At 31.2% G+C, this 23,073-nt stretch overlaps 1 protein-coding gene across 2 annotated transcripts in view; it reads right to left on the reverse strand.

The window, feature by feature from the left end:
* Nucleotides 1-23,073, reverse strand: part of AdamTS-B (ADAM metallopeptidase with thrombospondin type 1 motif B) — a 75,580-nt gene that overhangs the window by 3,655 nt on the left and 48,852 nt on the right. For both annotated transcript variants that reach the window (XM_065509027.1, XM_065509028.1), the window contains exons 5-11: nt 22,551-22,670; nt 16,518-16,694; nt 15,704-16,347; nt 15,104-15,202; nt 14,003-14,116; nt 400-546; nt 77-326 (exon numbers count right to left, since the gene is read on the reverse strand). In XM_065509027.1, coding sequence (XP_065365099.1) covers nt 77-326; nt 400-546; nt 14,003-14,116; nt 15,104-15,202; nt 15,704-16,347; nt 16,518-16,694; nt 22,551-22,670 — 1,551 coding nt within the window. The remainder of the gene's footprint in view (nt 1-76; nt 327-399; nt 547-14,002; nt 14,117-15,103; nt 15,203-15,703; nt 16,348-16,517; nt 16,695-22,550; nt 22,671-23,073) is intronic.

Genomic DNA, 23,073 nt, shown 5'->3' on the forward strand with positions numbered 1-23,073 from the left:
CAAAATAAAGAGCATGCAATATATTCTGATATTCTTTCAAAATTATTTAATTAAACTGAAAATTACCAAAACAAACCTTACGACTTCCACACGGTGTCCCAGGAGCTGTGGGTCTCATATTGGTAATACATTCACCATTAACACGACACCACAATGTCGAACAGATTTCATTCATGGACGAACAGGCACGCACTTCACTATCCGTAACATTATACTGCAGACGACATTGCACCTCAGCACTGTATCTATGGCCGGGTTGTTCTTCGGGATAGGCATATTCAATCTTATCGTCGGGTTTATCATCTAAACACTCACCCAGACCTTGGCTAGAGATTTATATTTGATGTTATTGGTTAGAGTTTTGGGAATTAAGTTTACTTGTATTTTATAATAACTTACTCTAGAAAATGTGTAATAAATTTTCGACTACAATTAGACCAACAAACTTGTAGTGTATCCGCTCCAAATGTGGGCGTCATTATATGCACTATAGAGCCCACTCGTGGATGACAACCAATTTTTGCGGTATCGTGAAACATGCCAAAACTGAAAATGGTAAGGAAAATTATTATGTAGTGGTAATAATTTTAAATAAATATTAATTAAATATGGTTTTAGGCAACAATAATTTCAGAGTTATAGGGAGGAAACAAAGGAAATCTTACCCTAACTTAGTCTTATATATACCATAGGGTATTCTGATTATTTCAACAAAAATCCTCTTCCGAAGGAAAAAGGATAAAATTGATTGTGTCATAGAAATATTTGTCGTAGGGTCTTCATAACACAGAAAAAAACTATATTTCAATTCAAACATTTATCACATATTGAACTGGTTTCTCCCCCCGGAATACTGTTTGAGCTGTCAAATATATGTTGATTACGCGGCAATCCTGATAAAATTTTGCACAAATTATTTCTAAGTACTCTGAAATTATGAAAATGGGGCAAATGATTTATGGAAATCAGCAAATGACTTGAACATTCATAATTGTCTTATAATAACTAATATCGTGAAACTAAATCATTCTACCAACTTTTGTGAGGAAATTCTAGAACCAACAACGAGAAGCTGTTAGCTGAACGAGAAACTTCGGGAAAGTTCGGAAGTTATAAACAGCAGAGTTGATAACCTTGAAATGCAGGACAGCAACTTTGACAAAAAGCTGTCCTACATAGAGAATGGCATAGAAATACATTTTGGCCTGGAATGCTAACCAATGAGCTGCTGGAATAATAATGAAGACATAATGTCTGCTCTGCAAAATATGGTAGCGAACACAATAAAGAAATATACCGAATGGAATTACGTGAACGTTTGGTACACCATCCGCTGATAGACAAATTCAAGATTGAAGCATTTGTGATGGACATTCATGATCTTGGCGTAAATCATGCGGTATGTGCCTCAATGAAGCCATCGTTTGCAGAAAACTCATTCGCATTGGCACAAGAAACCGCCAAGATGTGAGGTGCCATATCTTAAAGTTGTTGCTGATAAGAGTAGAAATATGGTGTATGCTGTAAAAGAGACAGGACTAGAATCAAATGTTATAACTCCGGCAAAGTCGGATACATTCAGCATAACTGCAAAGCTCCTATTAAGCGAAAATGGCAAGGAAGAGTGAGTAATGATGAAAAATATGAAATCATATAGGTCCCTGTGGAACAGTCTCCAGTTGATAAATGGTAGCCTATACCGTATAATTGTGGTGCCGTCCTCTAAGATCAACGAAGTAATGAAGGTTATCATCTCGGTGCGACAAAAATTCTAGAAAAGATAAAACAACCGAAATTAAGGATCACTACTGGAAAAGATAAAGAGGACTTCGGGAGCCTAGTATCGCTAGCGATTAGGCGGCAGCCAAAAGTCGTGGACAACAACAGCACTACACGTCGGGTGCCCTATATGAACAACGGACAATTATGAGAGATGAATCTGAGCGCAGGCAGATTAAAATACCCAAAACAAAATGAAAGCCAGACACGATCGACTTTTGTACTCTAAAGGATTTTACGAAGGCCAGCTTGTACTATTGTATAACCCACAACGAAAGAAAGGATTGTCTTCCAAGCTACAAATTCATTGGGTTGGACCATACGTGGTGATGGAGAAATCATGGAGAAATCAAATGAAGTGGTCTACAGAATACAGAAACACAAGAGCCCAAGATCTAAAATGAAATAATTAAAATAATACGACTTATCTAAAGGAAATAATAAACCACTGTTTTTATACCCTTAACCTTCACCTTCGTGTAATTTCCACAATATAATTTTTCGACCCTATAAAGTATATATATTCTGGATTCTTATAAATAGCGGAGTCGATTAAGCCATGTCCGTCTGTCTGTCTGTTGAAATCAACTTTCCTAAGCTTTACATACACGATTCATACATCAATATCTCCGGAATTCTTCCGGATCGGTTGCTATTTAAAAAATCGGTTCACAAATGGTTGCGATATAAGGAAAAAACCAGGACAACCTCGATTTTTGACCTATATCTGGATTACTGAGTCATTAATATAGACAATATGGATATCTAATGATAGATATTTCAAAGACCTTTGCAACGACATATATAATACCATAGTAAGTTGGACCTACAATGGGTCAAAATCGGAAAAAAATATTTTTTAACCCAAATTTTTTTCGATAAATATTAAAAAAAAATTAAAAATTAAAAACAAAAAAAAAATTCGAAAATTTTTTTTTCCAAAATTTAAAAAAACGTGGGAAAAAAAAATTTACCTAAAAATATTTAAAATTTTTATTTTGAAGTATAATTTGGTGAAGGGTATATAAGATTCGGCACAGCCGAATATAGCTCTCTTACTTGTTAAAAGGTAAAAACGTAAGAATACATTAGGTTCATGGCTCAATATAAGACTAACATCCTGTTTTTTAAATTGTTACCAAACTACATTTCATTAGCTTTAATATGATATCAAAAATTATAAAATCTGACAAAAATTTCTGAAGTTATAAACAATTTTATTTTAGGTATTTTACACGCATCTATTAAAAAATATTGAACCTATATAAAAACCAAACTAAAGCTAATTCCGAAATTCTGGAGAACTTTAAATTTTGTATGACCATGGAAAACATGTATACCATGATACAATAATTATAGAAGGTAGAATCACTAAGTAGAGTTTTCAATATTTACTACCCATATAACGTCAAACTTTGATTTTGATTTTTTTCATATTTTCTTTTGTTTGGCGTTACAAGAATTGTATAATTGAGAATTTATTTACTACTGAGTATAACTTATGTCATGATGTATATTAAATTTATCAACATTTTTCATTTCGTTCCTAAAAGTAAACCATTATTTTTTATCTAAAATCTTTCAATTACGCATTATTTCAACTCTATAAATGTGTCTTAAGTTTTTTTTGATTTTAACACTTTTTCATATCAAACATCAAACAACATGAATGAAACTCGATGTCATAATTGTTAACAACATAATTATCGAAATGAAATCAAATAAATTGATTTGTTTAAAACGGATTACAACAGTGTTTTACTAAACTTTAACAAAAAAATACAAAAAATAAAGTAACTGTCAAACTAATAACATTATCAGATCAATCATCGAATAAACATTTACTTATAATTAATTTAAATGTTATGCACAGTGAATAGTGAACACAAACACTTGTCGTTGAATTCAAATAAATTTTAAAAAAAGAAAAAAAAACACTAAAAAACATCTATGTATTTAATAATGATAGATAGATTTCTGCTGTTCGAATTTAGTGATCTTGTTTGTTTTGCTTTTTGTTTAAGCGAAATCAAGTAGCACTTGAATATAAACTACTTTGAGATTCAAGTCATAAACAAAATAAATATACAAACACACACAAACAAAACTAAAGTTTTAGATACCGAGTGGAAGTAGTTTTACCACCTGTAGTGTTTTTTTGTAGTAAACAGACATCATAATGGCAACAAACTGAACTGGAGGTTGTTAAACGAACATGAGGATACTACTTACGAGTCGAATGCGTGGAGTTGAATTTAAAAAAAACGGCCTACACTTGAACGGAAATAAACTTAAATGACATACATACAGAAACATATTGTAGAAAAATAACCAAACAAACGTAAAATTGTAAATTATACGGTCATACATAAAATTACACATCAGTTGTAGGCAAATTTAAATAGTAAAATCTCAATATTTTAATGAATGAATTGTATTTCGCTCACATCATACTGGCCAACAACCACACAGAAGGTGTGTGTCTAAATTATAAGGTCACTTTTCGTTCTGTTTATTGAAAATTACAAATGTTGAGATAAGAATCCTTTCCTCTCATTAAGTCATTAAGTCCTCGACTTTTTGAATTTTCCGGCTCTTCACTGAAAGGGCAACACTGCTCCTGTCAACAGGCATCTGTCAGTTGACTCCTTGCAAAATTTGAACAAGCTTCGTCATTTAGTTTGTGTTTGACAGCCATTGATAACAGTTTGAAAAAATGTGAATTTCGACTGCTTATTAAGCTCATAAGATGCCTAACGTTTTGGATGCCCTGTTGAGGTCTCTACACCCGAAACAATTAAAAAAATGATAAGGTCACATCTGAGACCTGCGCCGAACGGCTGTAAGCCGGCTGAGCCGAGCCCCCGATACATTTTCAAAGCCGCCGCCTCCGAATTTTTTTTCGGCTTATGTCGGCTTGAACATAGCCGCCGTTTATGATAAAAGTTTCTTAGTATTTTCATAAAATTTTCAGAATTTCACTTTTTAAATTTTTAATTATTTATAATTTTAGTAGTTAGTCTTTAGTCGGCTGACAGCCGGCTAGCCGCCGACCTTTTTTGGAGTCAGCCGCCGCCGCCGTAGAATTTAATCGGCGCAGGTCTCTGGGTCACATACTTACCTTATCATTTTGACTCGCACCTTATTTAAAACACTCTTCAAACTATTCATACTTTGTTCTAATTTACTATGTATTTGGTTTTTATATATTAAAATTATGCAATCATTTAAAGTTTTTTCTTGGAATTGTTTTTATTTTCAAATTGAATTCTCTATTGAAATATTAAAGATTTTTATGTATTTTATTGTGTCATTAATTTGATTTTATTTATGTAATTTTCGTTACTTTGTTTCAGAATTTATATGCAATTAAAGCAAAAAAAAATATTTACAACCCTGTACTTTATTGAGACAGACCTCTTTGGGGCTATTGATACACCCACTTTATAATGGCATTAATGCATAAAATACCAGTCTTTATATAATAAAAAGGAAACAAAGCCAAGCTTTAGACTAGAATATCGATACAAATGTAGAACAATTTGTCTAATGTTTTTTTTGTTTCTACTCTTTCAATTGTTTATCTGTGCAGTTACTTTGGGAGGCAAAATGCTAAGATTTATTATGAATGTACATATTTATTGTTTTCCTAACAAGTGTATAATAAGCAAATCATTTTACGAGAGGGAAGAATGCTTAGGTGTATATGTGGTTTTTAATGTAATTTTTTTTAATAATGACTAATTTTTTAATCTAAACGTGGGCTTTTCAAGCACTCTTCACTATTTATATAAATATTTGCATTCAGGAATTCAAATTTGACCCAACTACTAGTATTTCGATGCCAGAAATAGATCAACAGGGAAACTGAAAATATGCTCTAAAAAGCGTTTTATGGACATAAAATATGCTGTAAAAACCGAAAAATATGCTCTAAAAAATCAAAATACTGTAAAAACGAATAAATGCAAATAATCTCTTAAGAGCAAAATATGCTTAAGATATAAGTATTCAGGTGGGTTTTCTTGAATTACTCGACCTGACAATCATTCAAATACATCGGCCATTATATATTCGCATTATTTTGGTATTTATTGAAAGGAAAGTAGGTTTATTTGATTGGGTTTGTCCAGTAATGTCCGACTTGGTATCAACTCTTACGGAACTCTTTTCTAAATCCAATATGTAAATCCCTGTAGTGAAGGCAACTGCCTTGTAGATTGATCATGTGTAGCTTCTTCTATTTATGAGAAAACAATCAATACCTGACTTCCGATCCAGGGCAGTTTTAAAATAAAATTTGTTCAACTATTTTTTTTTACTTTTTTATATGAAAACTTTTCGGTTTTGGGGGGGCGGATTCCTATTTCACCCCCTCTGGATCCGTGCCTGAGCTAGTAAGAATATCACTCTATCTCTCTATAGATTCTTATAGATTTCATTATCTACATGAATAACGATTCACGTTAAGTTCTGTATTATATTGGAAATTCTTCTCTGTTTGAAGGTTGACAATTTATATAATTCCGGTTCTATTTTTGATGTTACGCCACCAGGATAACATTTTACCGCCTTCTTTCGATTTAACCTTGAGTATAAGTTGGAGAAGTTTATATTTTTCTCATATTCCCAAAATAAGTTGTTTTTTGTATTTTAATGGCAAGAAGTAGCTGATGTTTTGTACTTATTCTGCTTTAAATATCCGTGTCCAAGATACTCTTCGATCACAACTTTCTAATTGGGTATCTTTGAATATCTGCTTACTATTATTATCTCAGTCTTGTGCATAAACTGTTTGAAGAAAAAACGTTAGATTCTGAATGTTATCAGGATAGACTAGGCGATAGTGTGGTGGGCTATCAAGGGTTGCGGGTTCGATTCCCGCCAGAGACTTTGGGTATATGTGCAGTAGGGTATTCATTCGAATAATGATCGTTCGATTAATCGAATAATTTCTTACGAATAATTATTCGAACAATTTAAAAATGGCCATTTTCGAATAACGAATAATTCGAACAATTTTATGTAGAATAATCGAATAACTGTTCATATGTATTTAAATTTATTAAATTGCTTAAAATTGTTCATAATTTCAAATTTAAAAAACTAATAATGACTCACAAAAATTGTATTGTTTCTGAAATTCGACAAATAACTAACGACAAAGGGACTTTCAATCACTGTAGATGAGTGTTTCGATAGCTCCTTCTATAAATATATAAATATTACTGCAAGAAAATACAATTCTAAAAACAAATCTTTCAACATTTTTAACTTAGGACTTGAACCAATGAAAATAAAAGGTACGGAGTAAAATATTTGTTATTTAGCTGGCGAAATATTAGAAGAATCGCAATTAATAATCAAAATATTAAGGTAAATGCGTCAATCATGCACTGCCTGACTTCAATTAGCCACGATCGCTGACAATGATATCAAACTTTGGACAGATTTGTGTAATTCCCTAAGACAATTTGATTAAGCAAAGATTCGGAACCCTGATAGAACTTGAGGGCAAAATACAATTTGTTATAAATAATTTAGATAAAGTGAAAAATTCATTTACTAAAGAATTAGTTACTCATTTTAAAACCCGAATTAATGAACGACATGAAAAAGTTTATATACGTTTATACTAGCTCAAATTTTTAAAAGCAAAGCTCCAAAACGATAACTAAAGAGTTTGCTAGTCAACTGTTTTGTATATTGTTCGGGAGCTAATCTGATCAGAATATGTCTGATGAAAATTTAATGATGGACTTTGTTTTCGAATATTTTTCAACATTATCAATACTTCAATTGTTAACTTACAACATTTTTTTTGTTTTTCTTTAACAATAAAATATTAAAAAGCAACATCAAAACTTCATTCTTTACTTTTTTTAAAATAATTTAAATTATTCGAATAATTCGATTAATTTTAAACGTGTGATCGAATTATTCGAACAAGTTAAAATCTCTTATTCGAATTATTCGTTTTATTCGAACAAGAGAAAAATCGAATAATTCGAATACCCTAATGTGCAGACAAGCAAAAAGATTCTCAGTTTGTGTTAGTTTAAAAAACATCTGCATTTCTTATTATATTGATATACTTTCATTTTGATATCTTGTTCCTTGTTCTATTTGTATTTTATGGGCATCCGTTATAATCAAATTATTTTCATCTATCAAGGAGCATGAAATGTTCCTTTTATGTGTTCCACAAATTTCTTTGATCAGAATGTAGGGTAGAATATAGAGGTTTCAAGGTGTGTTGGTAATAGTGCTGATTTTTTTAAAAGTTTTTGCTTTTATTTTGAATAATTTGTACTATATCAATTTATTCAACGTATTGACCATTACATTTTCCCAATTTTCTGGCAACATATGGCTTCCGAGCCAAAAGAACTGCTCATCTTTTGAGGCCAAGAACGAATCAAGCCAATATCGAATACTCTGTTCCAAAGTGAAGCGTATCCCAGAGAGAGCGTTCTTCATCGATCGAAACAAATAGTAGCGAGTGAGACAAATCTTCCCAACAACTTCATTCTAAATACTTTAACAGGTTTGCCACATTTGGCCGAGCGTTGTCATGATGGAATATCACGGTTTCACGCCTGGCCGTTCTTCGGCCAATGTTCGCTTCAAAAGATCAGTTGGGTTCGGTACAGGATCCCTGTGATAGTCTGACCAGATTTCAGCAGCTCATAATAGTTAGGATCCTTTTGCTCCCACCAAATACAGATAATTACCTTAGCGCCATGGATATTTGGCTTTGGTGTCGATTCGGCTGGTTGGTCGGGCTTCGTAAACGATCTCCTATGCATCTGGTTATCGTAATGGATCCAATTTTCATCGCAGGTAATGTTTCGGTGCAAAAATTATTTTCTTTTATAGCGTCATTTCTGTTATGCAAAATTCTATTTCAAAGTCTCTCGACTTCAATAGGTGATCTTCAGCGGCAACTTAAAGAAGTAAAGCAAAACTTCCCGCATATGACGCTTTGTTGGCACAAAATTCGACATTTTCGAAGCAAAAAAACTATAATGTTCAATAACTAAGAGAGAATAAATGAAAGATATGTGTCCTTCAAAATGACAAAAGATACGCCATCTATTGTAAATCCCGAATATTAGTTTCTTTGAAACATTAAATAATGACGCAATAAAGACATCTAAACTATTGGGTAACTTTGTGATTATTGAAGATATTCTAACTTAAAGAGTTTTTTAATAACCCTTTCACTACATTGATCATTTTTGATAATGATCTCATTCACCTTATATATCGGCAATGAAGAGCGGCTAAAATTCTACTTTCTCTTGCGCCTCTTCTCTTCTTTCAATTGGTCATATCTAAGACATTTATAGTCCGAATTAACCGAAATATTTCATCATGACAATGCTCGGTCATATCTTGCAATATCTGTTAAAAACTATTTAGAAAGAAGGGCTTGGGAAATTTTGTCTCATCCGCTTTATAGTCCTGACCATGCCCCATCAGACTAATATTTGTTACGATCGCACTGTGGTTCCAAATCGATATCTTCAGAATTTGGAAAAACTAAGTTTTTTCGGAAGCTGACAATCTGCTCTCCTCCAATACAAATGGGTTTTTCAATTGGACATTTCGTTTTCTCGACAGAAGCGCCAGAAGTTCAACAAATTTTGAATCATATTTTCGTTAATTTTTTTAATATTTTACTGCTTTACTAAATTAGATATATCTCAATGGTTTTACCATATAGAAATTCATACTTCAAAACATATATAAACATTACTATAGGCTTTTATTAGGTGTATATCTTATATTTATGGGCCTCTCCATTTTCCTGTTATAGTCCTTTCAACTTGGGTCTCAAATATAATGATATTTTTTTTTCTAAGAATGTTATATAGCTTGCCAAAAAAAGACCGTCGAAGCCCGTCCAATAACTATATACATCATTTCCGGGGAATGTCTTTGTAAAAAAATTGTATATAAAAATTGATTTTTATATATCTAGACCCTACTGTAACTTGAAATATACTAAATACAGATCTTTTTAAAAATTTAGTTTCAGTAACACATGAAAACGTATTTTTTTAAAATTTTTTATTAATGATTTTTATATGTATATCTAGACCCTGTAACTTGAAATAAAGTTTTTATTGATCTTTTAACATTTTTTTTTGGAATCGGAGATACCAATTCTATATAAAAAGACCGCCAAATAATTTTGTCCACCTAGATTTTGATTTGGAACCACAGTGGATCGGTGCAGAACGCTATCTCTGGGATACACTTTACTTCAGAACAAAGTATCCGTTATTGGCTTGGTTCGTTCTTGGCCTCAACGGCTGAGCAGTTCTTTTGGCGCGAAATCCATATGTTGACAGAAAGATGAGAAAATGTTACAGCTAACAACAGCCAATACTTTGAATAAATTTATATTCTCCAAAATATGTTTCAAAATAAAAGCTAAAAACTTACATCTAAAGCAAAAAATCTGTCATACAAAAAACTATGTATTTGCCATAAGAAACTTCTCTTATTAGACAACAAACATATTAAACAAGTTTAAGTTCATACAAACAGAACATTTATTTAATATTCATAAATTACAAACAAACAAATAAACAAACAACCATATTAACATACTAACGAGAACCAGTGTAAAAATACGTACGTAAATAAAGTACGAGATACAAACGTATAAAATGAATATTGAAAATGCAATAAAAATGTGTGGGATTTTTATAATTTTGTGTTGTTGTTTTTGTTGTTGGATCTGTAGCTGGTGAATAATAAAACTAGTGCCGGTTAGTCTACCGTGTTCAATGTAATAATTCTAAAAAGTCTCTCGATTAATAGAATATAAAACAACTTAATTGCTGTTTTTTATTATTGCCGTTGTTGTTGTTGCTGCTAATGTTGTTGTCATTAATATTTAAATGTTGTTGTTGTTGCTGCTGCTGTTTTTGCGACTATTTTCTAGCTAGACTGCTTGGTTTTCTATGCCTGATGGCGGCGATTCATGTTTTAACGATTTCAGGCAGTCAGCCAGTCCGTTTGTCAGTCAGTTTGGTTCGTTCGTTGGTCATGCGCTTGTTTAGATGTTGAACACTCATATAAGAACTTTTTAAATATTCATATTGTCGTAATCATATTCGTGTTTAAAGTCAATATTCATACATTTGTGTCTAAACATGCCATACAATTTAATTATTTATTCACGGTAGTTACAAACTTTATTATAATTTATACAATGGCAATAACAACGATAACAGCAACAACAACAACAACAAAAACCAACAATTATATTGTAATAAATGACTAAAGATAAAATACAATTTTTCAAACGCAATTTAATTAGAATTTAGATCAAAGCTTATTTAGATTATTACAATATGATTTGTTGTACATGTTTGTTTTTGTCTTCCTAGAATAATGATTTTTAGGTGAATTGATAATAGTCTGCCTACATAACACACGGTTTGTAATATAAAAGAACTAAGATGTAGCTACTCAAGTCTTTAAATTTATATTAAATTTTGTTTCTACTGACATTATTCTTCCTATAAACCAGGTTAGTGTATCACTTAATCTTGTAAATTGATTTTAAATAAACATTTATATCCCTATTAATTATTCAAAACAACTTGCATACTCGTGTGTATTAAAATGACTTATGGGGTCTCCTTTGAATCGTTGGTAATTAATACAGACAGAATTCTATTGAATTAATTTAATCATGTTCCATGGCAAAATGTTTATAGAATTGACGTAATGTTACACATTTAACTGTATAAGCAATTTATTTCGTTACTCTATAAATGGCTTTTTAAATTTTTAGAATTGTTTACCCTTTATTGTCGACATACAAAAGATATTATTTACCTCCCATTAATCCTGGTAAATCTGAAATTGATCTCTTTACATAAAAGTAACAATAATAATGAATAAACGCATTCCTGATCGAATGAACTTTCCTATCGAAAAAAGAATAACAAAATATACTAGATTTCTCTTGGTATCGAATTCCATTATATTAAATGATTATTGTAATCATAGATCGTTATTTCGTACAGGACGAAAAAGGACAATATCCTCTGACCACTCATATTTCCCACCAAACATCGATTTTTATATGAAAAATCAAAAATCCCTCACAGATCGTTAATAAGAGGTCCTAGAGGAAAAAGGCCAATAATGTGTGATCACTCATATTTCCCACCAAAATTTGATTTTTATATGAAAAATCTAAAATCACTCATAGATCGTTAATAAGAGGTCCTAGAGCAGAAACCTCAATAATCTGTGATCATTCATAATTCCTACCAAATATCGATTTTTATGTGAAAAAATCTAAAATCACTCATATATCGTTAATAAAAGGTCCTAGAGCAAAAAGGGCAATAATCTGTGATCACTCATGTTTCCCACCAAATATCGATTTTTATATGAAAAATATAAAATCACTCATAGATCGTTAATAAGAGGTCCTAGAGCAGAAACCTCAATAATCTGTGATCATTCATAATTCCTACCAAATATCGATTTTTATGTGAAAAATCTAAAATCACTCATATATCGTTAATAAGAGGTCCTAGAGAAAATAGTGCAATAATCTGTGATCACTCATATTTCCCAACAAATATCTATTTTTATATGAAAAATATAAAATCACTCATATATCGTTAATAAGAGGTCCTAGAGCAAAAAGGCCAATAATCTGTGATCCCTCATATTTCCCACCAAATATCGATTTTTATATGAAAAATCTAAAATCACTCATAGATCGTTAATAAGAGGTACTAGAGGAAAAAGAACAGTAATCTGTGATCACCCATATTTGCCTCCAAATATCGATTTTTATATGAAAAAATCTAAAATCTCTCATAGATCATTAATAAGAGCACGATGAAGGACAATAATCTGTGATCACTCATATTTCCCACCAAATATCGATTTTTATATGAAAAATATAAAATCACTCATAGATCGTTAATAAGAGGTCCTAGAGGAAAAAGGACAGTAATTTGTGATCACTCATATTTCCCACCAAATATCAATTTTTATATCGAAAATATAAAATTATTCATAAATCGTAAATAAGAGGTCCTAGAGGAAAAAGTAAAATTATATTCGGGTATTAAAGGTTACAGTAGGATAGATGCAGTGCGAGCTGACTATCAATATACCGCTATAGATCGCTATTCATATTGTGAATTTGCATTAATTAAAGCATTTGATTTATTTCAACTTAAAGATACCATTAATAAATGTGGAAGTGTAGTCCATATAGAGTTCCTTAAAGTCGTCAAATACCTACAATCCTAACTTCAGAGCAACAGCTCTCTATTCATGCTAAACATTAACAATTGACAGCAGCTATAATACTCTGATAGTAATTTCATGATTTACTTAACTATGTAAGTTTTAAATCTAGACTATTATCTTATAACTTTGGTATTTATTAAATGACATGATATTTAATTTTAATGTTGTTGTTTTCAATTTAATCTTTGTTATTTTACTCGTATTTAATATTTGCTAATAACAAACAACTCTAGTTAACTATAATTTAAAGCAACTAAAACAAGCCTTAATTAATTTAAATTATTTTATAATTACAAATGACTTTCATCAATATTATTATCGTGTTTTAATTGTTAATATTAACTATTTTTCTCATACGTGTCTTTTCTTATTAATTTGTTATCATTTAAATTATATATTTTGTAATTGTAATTTCCATTGAATTGTATGTAAATATTTAATAAGATTTATGGTTTGTTTTCCTTTGATGTGATAGCTGGAGATAATTTATATTTCAACTTAAAAACACATTTAAATTTTCTATACACAATAACAAAATTGCATTATTTTTAATAATTAATCAAAAGTGATTTTTCTTTTCAAATAAAACTAAATGTAAATATTTTGTAAACACAGAAGTCAATTGCCCAGGCGGGGGGTCTATTTGATTTATATTGAAATAAGTCGGTTGTGGGAAAAACAATTTCGTGGGGCATGAGTACACGTTTGATATTCAGTTATTAAGTTTAGTTTATAACATTTGAAAGTTTGAAATGTTAATCAATAATAGTTAAACTAAATTTGTCTGCGTATTCTTTTAAATTTCACCTACTAAATACTGATAAAATAACACTTTTGTTCTTATATTTTCAGCAATTTAAATAAATGGTAAGTAGTAGAGTATCTAATCTTTAAAGTATCTATAAATATATCAACTTACTTGTGTCCCAATTCATGTGCTATTGTATGTGACAACATAATGCCATTGTCTTCATTAACACTGCACGATTGTTTCGGTTTACACATCCCTCCAACATTGGCCAATCCCAGAGTCCTGTAAAGACATAGTAACAAAATAAATTAACAAAGTTCGTGTCATATATATATATTCTACTGAAGTAGAAAAATAAAACAAGAAAGTCAAACCCGAAGACCTATTAAGCGAAAAGAACAATAATTTCAAATTAATCATAATCCCAAAAAATATTAAAAAAATATTAGAGCAAAAACAATATTCTGTGATCACTAAAAGTTCCCATATGTATCGTTAATCTGTGATCACTCATATTTCCCACTAAATATCGATTTTTATATTAAAAATATAAAATCACTCCTAGATCGTTAATAAGAGGTCCTAGAGCAAAAAGGGCAATAATCTGTGATCACTCATATTTCCCACCAAATACAGATTTTTATATGAAAAATATAAAATCACTCCTAGATCGTTAATAAGAGGTCCTAGAGGAAAAAGGGCAATAATCTGTGATCACTCGTATTTCCCACTAAATATAGATTTTTATATGAAAAATATAAAATCACTCCTAGATCGGTAATAAGAGGTCCTAGAGGAAGAAAGGCAATAATAAGGGCAATAATATGTGATCACTCGTATTTCCCACCAAATATCGATTTTTATATGAAAAATGTAAAATCACTCCTAGATCGTTAATAAGAGGTCCTAGAGCCAAAAGGGCAATAATCTGCGATCACTCATATTTCCCACCAAATATCGATTTCTATATGAAAAACCTAAAATCACTCATATATCGTTAATAAGAGGTCCTAGAGGAAAAAGGGCAATAATCTGTGATCACTCATATTTCCCAACAAATATTGATTTTTATATGAAAAATCTAAAATCACTTATGATCGTTAATAAGAGATCCTAGAGGAAAAAGACAATAATCTGTTTGATATTTATATTAATGATGATGTAAGATCATTCACAAACAAACAAATATTTTTAAAAATCAATTTAAGTGTTAAGTAGATTCATTCTGTTGTTTAATTTACTGCCACTTTTAAAATAAATTATACTTACATACAATTATTTCCACAAATATTTTTACGTGTTATCAGAACAGCCACATCATGATGCTGAGGATCTAATTCATTTGCGGTATTCAGTTTGTGTTGCCAACTAAAAAATAAATAAAAAAATAAACAATTTCCATAAGAAACATATTAATCATGAACTATTTAACTATTAATAGAATTTTATGTTAGAAGGAATTGAGAAGGAGTTGGTTTTAAAGCAATAAATTGGAAAATAAATCTAAATTTCAAATTATCTTATCAATGTGGCAGCATCAATGAAATATGTAAAGAGCAAATTGTAAGGAATATTTATTATACGTTTTATTTAAAGCTAAGAATATCCACACGATTACATTTAATGCTTAAAGCCATAAGTTGCCATATATTACTGGCGCCTAAAATAAAAACAGGCTTATTTTACAGTCAATTGAGGGGGAGTTCTATACCAAAATAAACAGAAAATACAAACATGTTAGACGTGAAGAGTTTAAAATTAATTAAACAACAAATTATCGTGTCTTTGTCTATAAAACTCCCCTCATATAAAAAATGATTTCACTTTAAATTTATGCAAATGAAAATTGTATTTATTTTGAAAACTCACCTACAAAATGTATCCAAATTCTGTTGGGCATTTTGTGTAAGATTCAAATCGGGATGAGCTTCATTATCGTGGAGTAGTATGATTCTAACTACGACTATTTCGATGGCATTGCCAATGCTGGGATCCTTGTAGAGAGAGGATACCATATTCATTATGGTCAGAAGATAAGTCTCGATTTCATCATGAAATCCAACCATTGTGGAATCGGCAACGATTAGAGTTTCCACATGACGTGGGCTGCTAATTGAACGTTTCTTACGTTGATGGCTGGTTGCATGGGATGCTGATGATGATGGTGGTGGTGGTGTTGGTGGCGTTTGTTGCTGTAGATGAAACTCTGGCTTTAGATGATGCTGATGTTGCTGCTTATGTTGTTTCTGTTTTTGTGGTTGTGGTGCAAAAGCAATTGTTGTTTGTTCAGATGAGGCTGACGACGACGACAATGCTGATGATGGTGATGATAAGATGTCTTGGTTTTGCATGTGGCTGTATTCATGTTTCTTGTGTTGTTGCTGCTGATGATGATATTTTTGGTGTTTAACATCCGTCGTTGTTGTAGTTTGATATTTATATTGAGATTTCTGATGCTGATGTTGATGCTGATGACGTAGTCTACGTATTTTTCTGCCACCTTGAATTTTTACCTGCATATAATTATTATTTTATTATTTTGTTGGTTGGTTTGTTTATTTATTTATTTGTCATTCATTCAATTTAGCTTTAAAAGCAAACACAAACAACAGAAATTATCATAAATTGTAAAGAGTGAAAGATGCCTTCATTCGTTCGTTCATTCATTCATTCACCTACTCACCTTTCCTTGTGGTTGCCATTCAACTAAACGAGCTTCAATGCGTCTTTTGGGTTCTTTAGTACCACAATTACTTAAAGTCTTCTTTGGCTTCTTTCCATCGTTTTGCTGCAATTTATGTTGCTCCTGCTTGCGTTTATGTGGTTTCTTATTCTTGTTATTTGTGTTGTGATTCGTTGACTGTAAGTACACAGAGAGAAATTAACGTTGACAAGTTTATATTAATTTATTTAAAAAATTAATTAACTTAATGATTTAATTGCATTCTAAGTACTTGTTTCATATAAATGAAAACTTATGTTTTGTGAAAAAGCTTTTTTGTTGTCCAAAACATCAAAAACAGAGAACTAAGTTAATTTATTTAAACGCTTTATATGATGTTTTATAGATCGATAAAAGAGGTCCCAGAGGAAAGAAAGAAAAAAATCTGCGATCACTAATATTTCCTTCCAAATATCGATGTTTATATGAAAAATCAAAAATCACTCCTAGATCGTTAATAAGAGGTCCTAGAGGAAAAGCTCAAAGATCTGTGATCACTCGTATTTCCCACCAAATATAGATTTTTATATGAAAAATATAAAATCACTCATATATCATTAATAAGAGGTCCTAGAGGAAAAAGGACAAAAATCTGAGATCACTTATATTTCTCAACAAATATCGATTTTTATATGAAAAATATAAAATCACTCATAGATCGTTAATAAGAGGTCCTAGAGGAAAAAGGACAAAAATCTGAGATCACTTATATTTCTCATCAAATATCGATTTTTATATGAAAAATCTAAAATCACTCATAGATCCTTAATAAGAGGTCCTAGAGGAAAAAGGACAATACTCTGTGATCACACTTATTTCTCACCAAATATCGATTTTTATAAAAAAAATCTAAAATCACTCTAGTTACTAATAAGAGGTCCTAGACGAAAAAGGACAATAATCTGTGATCACTCATATTTCGTATCAAATATCGATTTTTTATGAAAAATCTAAAATCATTCATAGATCGTATCACTCATATTTCCCATATGAAATATCTAAAATCCATATTTTAGATACATATTTCATATTTTCAAATTTTTAATAAAAATATAATTTTTTGTCGACAATGGGCAATATATTGTCTGGACAAAAAGGTTTTTGTCGACTTTGTTATGGAAATAGCATTGAATGTTATTGACTTACTTCTTTCGACATCGAGAAAGATTTTTTTCTAAATATAAAACATTCATTAAATCGCATCGAAAACAGTCATAATTGTTTTCATTGCAATTCCGATTAATAAGAGATTTCGTTATCGAAAGATTTTTTAACTCCACATACACAGCTACCGCTCCGTACAGTCATTTCCCAGCTGTTCTAGGATACTGTCCTGAACTAGTGATTTTCCTATCATTTAGGGTGACAACTGGTTACATAACTAGCTACGTGACTAGCATATCGTAAGCTGGGGATTAATTGACCCTTTTGGATAACTTAGAGACAAATGCAGTACACAATTTAAAGTGACTACACTATAGATTACTTAGAGACACTTAAGTGACAATTGTCTTTACGCTAGATAACATGGGATGTATAATGTAATAGCACATAAAAAATTACCCAAAATATATTAATTGGAGTCAGCCAAGTGATCAGACATTAGTGACAATTACTGTCTATAAGGGAAACATTTACTACTTGCTTAACTGAAATCAAAATTAAGATTGGATGCTACATTACATCACGATCAATATACTGACATTCATTCATTCAGTAATCAATCATATTTCCCACCAAATATCGATTTTTATATGAAAATTCTACAATCACTCATAAGAGGTCCTAGACGAAAAAGAACAATAATCGTATCAAATATCGATTTTTTTAAGAAAAATCTAAACTCTAAATATATCGTTAAAAAGAGGTCCTAGATAAAAGAAAGGACAATAATCTGTGAACACTTATATTTCCCACCAAATGTGGATTTTTGTATGAAAAATCTAAAGTCATTCCTTTAGGAAAAAGGATCACTTTTATTTCTCACCTTTTATTTCACTCATAAATCTTTTATAAGCCGTTCCTAGAGGAAAAAGGACAATTATCTTTGATCATATTTAATAACACTCATAAATTATAGAGGTTCCTGATGAAAAAGGACTAAAATCTGTGATCAATCTTATTTTCCACGAAATAGCAATATATCGAATATACAAAATCACTCATAAACTATAAATAAGAGGTCCTAGACTCATAAACTGTATATAAAATTGGGTGTGTTTATTCATATTTACCACCAAATATCGATTTTTATATAAAACTCGTTAATGAGAGATGCTCGATCGAAAAGAACAATAATTTGTCATTAATCATATTGCTCACAAAATATAAATTTTTATTTCAAAATTCTAAAATCGTTTGTAACTCATTAATTTAAGTTCCTAGTCCGAAATTGATCCGCAGAAAATTTTTACGTGCGATTTACTTGTAAAGTAAAAAAGCACTTTTTTAGAAATTTTCAATGACTTTTTTACAGAGATCTGGCTGTATTTCACCGATGACTCATTGAATCTCGGATTCGAGCTCTGGAATTGTTTCTGGTTTATTCTCATAAACCAGAGATTTCACAAACCCCAAATTGCATGATCTTGGTGGCCAGTTAACATCGGAATTTCTTGAGATAATTTGTTCTGGAAATTGTTGCTGCAATAAATCGATTGTTGCATGCGCGGTGTGATGGCGCCATCTTGCTGAAACCATATCCATGCCGTCCAGTTGAGGCCACAAGAACTCTGTTATCATGTTCCTGTAACGAATTCCGTTCACAGTCACTGCAATTTCGGCCTTATCTTCAAAAAAGTAAGTCCCAATTACACCGTCTGACCAAAATCCTCACCAGACAGTTGCTTGTTGTGGGTGCATTTGTTTCTCATGGGCCTCAAATTCGACAATTTTTGTTCCATAACCCATTGAACGAATTGCCGGCGCTTTACTGGTCTGCTGGTTTGAGCTCCTGAGTAAGCTAAATTTTGTACGCATGAAGTTGCAGACCTTTTCTCAAAATTCGCTTCGTAGTGCTTCATGAAATTTGAAGTTTTTGAGAACGATGCCGAATTGATGTTTTCGAGATTTTCGCGACATTCTCGTTTACAGCAGCAATGTTTTCAAGAGACTGACCGGTATGTTGACGCTCAGGAGTCTTAGTGCCCATAACCTTTAACTGTTGAGGTGGTGGTAAATTTTACCCTCTATTTACATTTTTTTAAAATACTATCTTCCATTGTGATCGTTGTTACTCAATTGTGTTTTGGCAGAGCTAGACATTTCAGGAGCGGAGCTACGGACATCCTGGTGTAAAAATTACCACTCATCAGCATTTATGTAATTTTGTCTTTGAAAATATTTTACCACCACGTCAGCGTTAGCTTAAGTATTTAGTAGACAAAAAATGTACCTCACATCAACATTAACGTAATATTTTCATAGAATTATTATTTTGGATATTTGTTGTGTCAACTCTTACATTATTTTTCAGACTTTTTAAAAAAGATTGCAAGACAAATGATTTTACCACATTTGAAAAACGTGCGAATACAGAGTTTGATGAGTAAAATCCTCCAAAAATGATGACCTGTAGTTTCTACACTTGATTATTTTTGTTTATGATCTCTTTTATATCATTAAATGTTTACATTTGGCTGTGAGAAAATGTCCTTTAAGTTTCTGATTTTCATTAAATTCTTATTTTTTTTTATAAGTTTTTGATATATCGTTTTTGTTATACTAAAAAAAGTTTTTGAAGTAAAGTACCTGTTTTGTTTTAACAAATAAAAATATTTCTTGTTTTCTTTATTTTTTGTAATTAAAAAAGTAGTAGCTTATTTTTAAAAAGCAAATAATTATAAAAAAATATTTTTTACTAAATTTTTTTTAGTAAAATTAACTATGTCCCAAAATTTCACCTCGACAGTTAAAGGATAACCGACCCAGTTTCTTTCAATTTTTTGACTACTCTTCGAATGGTTAGGTGCACTTTTTGTAATAAGTTTTCAGAATTATAACGCGTTGTTCTTTCGTATGGCCGATAAAGTTCAATTTCGGGAGGATATTTGTATGGGGATAGGTAATTTAGTATGGGGATAAAATTTAGTAGTTTCAATAATATTCTTCATATGTATGTGACAAATTTGATCAAAAAATATGAAAGATTGCAATCTGTACCCAGCAGTTAAGCAAGTAGTCAATGTATCCGTTAAAGACAGTAATTGTCACAAATGTCTTATCTCTTGGCTGACTCCATTTTATATATTTTGGCCATTTGACACGTGTGTGCACTTTGTAGTGCAGAGAGAAGACAATTGGTTACTTTATGCATCCCAAGTAATCTAGGGCGAAGACAATTGTCACTTGAGTGTCTCTAAGTAATCTAGAGTGTAGTCACTTTAAACATTTTGTGAGTAATTCGTACAAACTGGGTTTTTACAAATTGTGTTAATATAATTCTCATACAGTTTATTTTTATTTTTGCTTAAGTATACTGATATCCCATGTAACATAGCATGATGTCAATAGTCACTTTAGTGTCATGGTAGGCGTTCATATTGTTGAGGTTACGATGATTTTCGTCAAACAACCCGAATGTGAACAAAAGAGCGTAATAGAGCGTAAAAATACACACAATTCATTCAGTTTCTTGATGTTGTTGTGGATATTTTATTTTCTACCCAAAAGAGCACACAAATTAAATGCCTCTTTTTGCGTACCACTGCTTTAGTGTTTCTTAGTAACCTATGGTGAAGTCACTTCAAACTTTTTTTTGTACTGCACTTTATTTTACCCACCAGAAGCGTTGACTACTTTCGATCTGCTATCCGATAGTCGCATTGTAATCAAAAGGGTCAATTGACCCCCTGCTTAGGACATGCACGTGTTAAAGTAACTAGTCAAGTAGCTAATCCAGTTACAAAGCTAGCAAGGTACGCTATGACGCTATGTAACCAGTATGTGAATCCAATGCGTTGCCTAATTTGGACCAGCTATTAGACAGTCCCATTGTAATCAAACCCCCTGCCTAGGACATGCCCGTGTTAAAATGACTAGTCACGTGGCTATTGAAGTAACTAGCTCCCACCCTAAAAAATCACTAGTTCGGTACTGTCTCCTAGAACTGCTGGGTACTTTGCGTGAAAGTTTATATGGACAGCCAGCCAGACGGCCGGTCGGTCGGATAGACATCAAATCGACTCAGAAAGTGATTCTTGAAACTTAAGGTTTAAGTTGTTAGCTTTATATTTTTGGGCGTTACAAACATCAGCACAAAATAATAAAAAAGTACTCGTTCTGTAGTTCTTAAGCCGACTTGGATCTAATCGATCTGCTAAACATTTTGGTCTCAGGTCTTCTAAATGTTGAAATTTATGAAAAAGAAACCCTTGTTTGACGCTCATAAATCAATCACTGATTTATAAAAACTCCAATAAATCAAATAATAGACTGAATAGGAATGTTTGTTCCTATTCCGAATATTTTTTAAAATAATTCTCTATGTAAAAATCTTTGCCAACAATTATCTTCACTATATTTGTTTCTTTTCTTATTTGCATGTGAGTGTTGACAATATTGTAATTTTTTGTACGTTTTCCTCACTTATTTCGGACAAATGTAAGTTTTTCATTTATTTATTTATTTTTACTATAGTGGGCTGTTGCAATTTGTCTGCCAGTTTAGACTGTCTTGGTTTTGGTCTGTTTCTTTAACATTTGTCCGTCCATTCATTTATTTCTTCAGTGTCTGTCAACCTTCCTGCCTATTTTGTGTGTGTGTCTGTGTTTACAATCATACAAATATACACCATATTTTTTCCATCATCCATCCATCCATCCATTCATTCATTATTTTATTTATTTATTCATTCATCCATTCACATTTGCACAGCCCACCTTAATTTTCTTCTTTTTATAACTCTTTAACTCTGTAACAACATGTGTATGACTCTGAGTGTGTGTGAGTGTGTTTTTTTTTTTTTTTAATTTTAATGTAAATTTGTGTAATTACCTTTTCCTTAACAGACGATCTTTGAAATACAACATGCGGATGTCCGTTGATGTTGTGGGCTGCATGATGTTTTGATGGCTCAATGTAGTATTCATTATTTTTAGTTTTTATGTGACCGACCTGGTAGAAAACAAAATATAAAAACATTAAGAAATTAATTTATAAATTGCAGTTTATTAGTTACAGTGACTAATTTATATTTTAAAATTAATTTTATACAAAATATACTGTAAATTCATACATAAATTATAATTTTGTTGGAATTTCCAATGTTTTTTTTTGATTCAAAATACTTAAATAAGTTACAAACTTGAAGGTTTTTGTGTCTTTGTTAAAAGACTTCAGACCCAGACTTAAAATCGGGGACTTCAGCGCGAAACTTGAAGTTTATACTCTCCAGAGGAAAGACTTTAGATACAAACATGTTTTGAAAAATGGATATGCAAAAACAAAAGACTTAAAATACAAACTTTTTTCAAATGTTGTTCTATAAATTCCCTTAATTTTCTTTAAATCAAACAAG

The sequence above is a fragment of the Calliphora vicina genome, chromosome 4, assembly GCF_958450345.1.
Source record: "Calliphora vicina chromosome 4, idCalVici1.1, whole genome shotgun sequence".
NCBI classification, from domain to species: Eukaryota; Metazoa; Arthropoda; class Insecta; order Diptera; family Calliphoridae; genus Calliphora; species Calliphora vicina.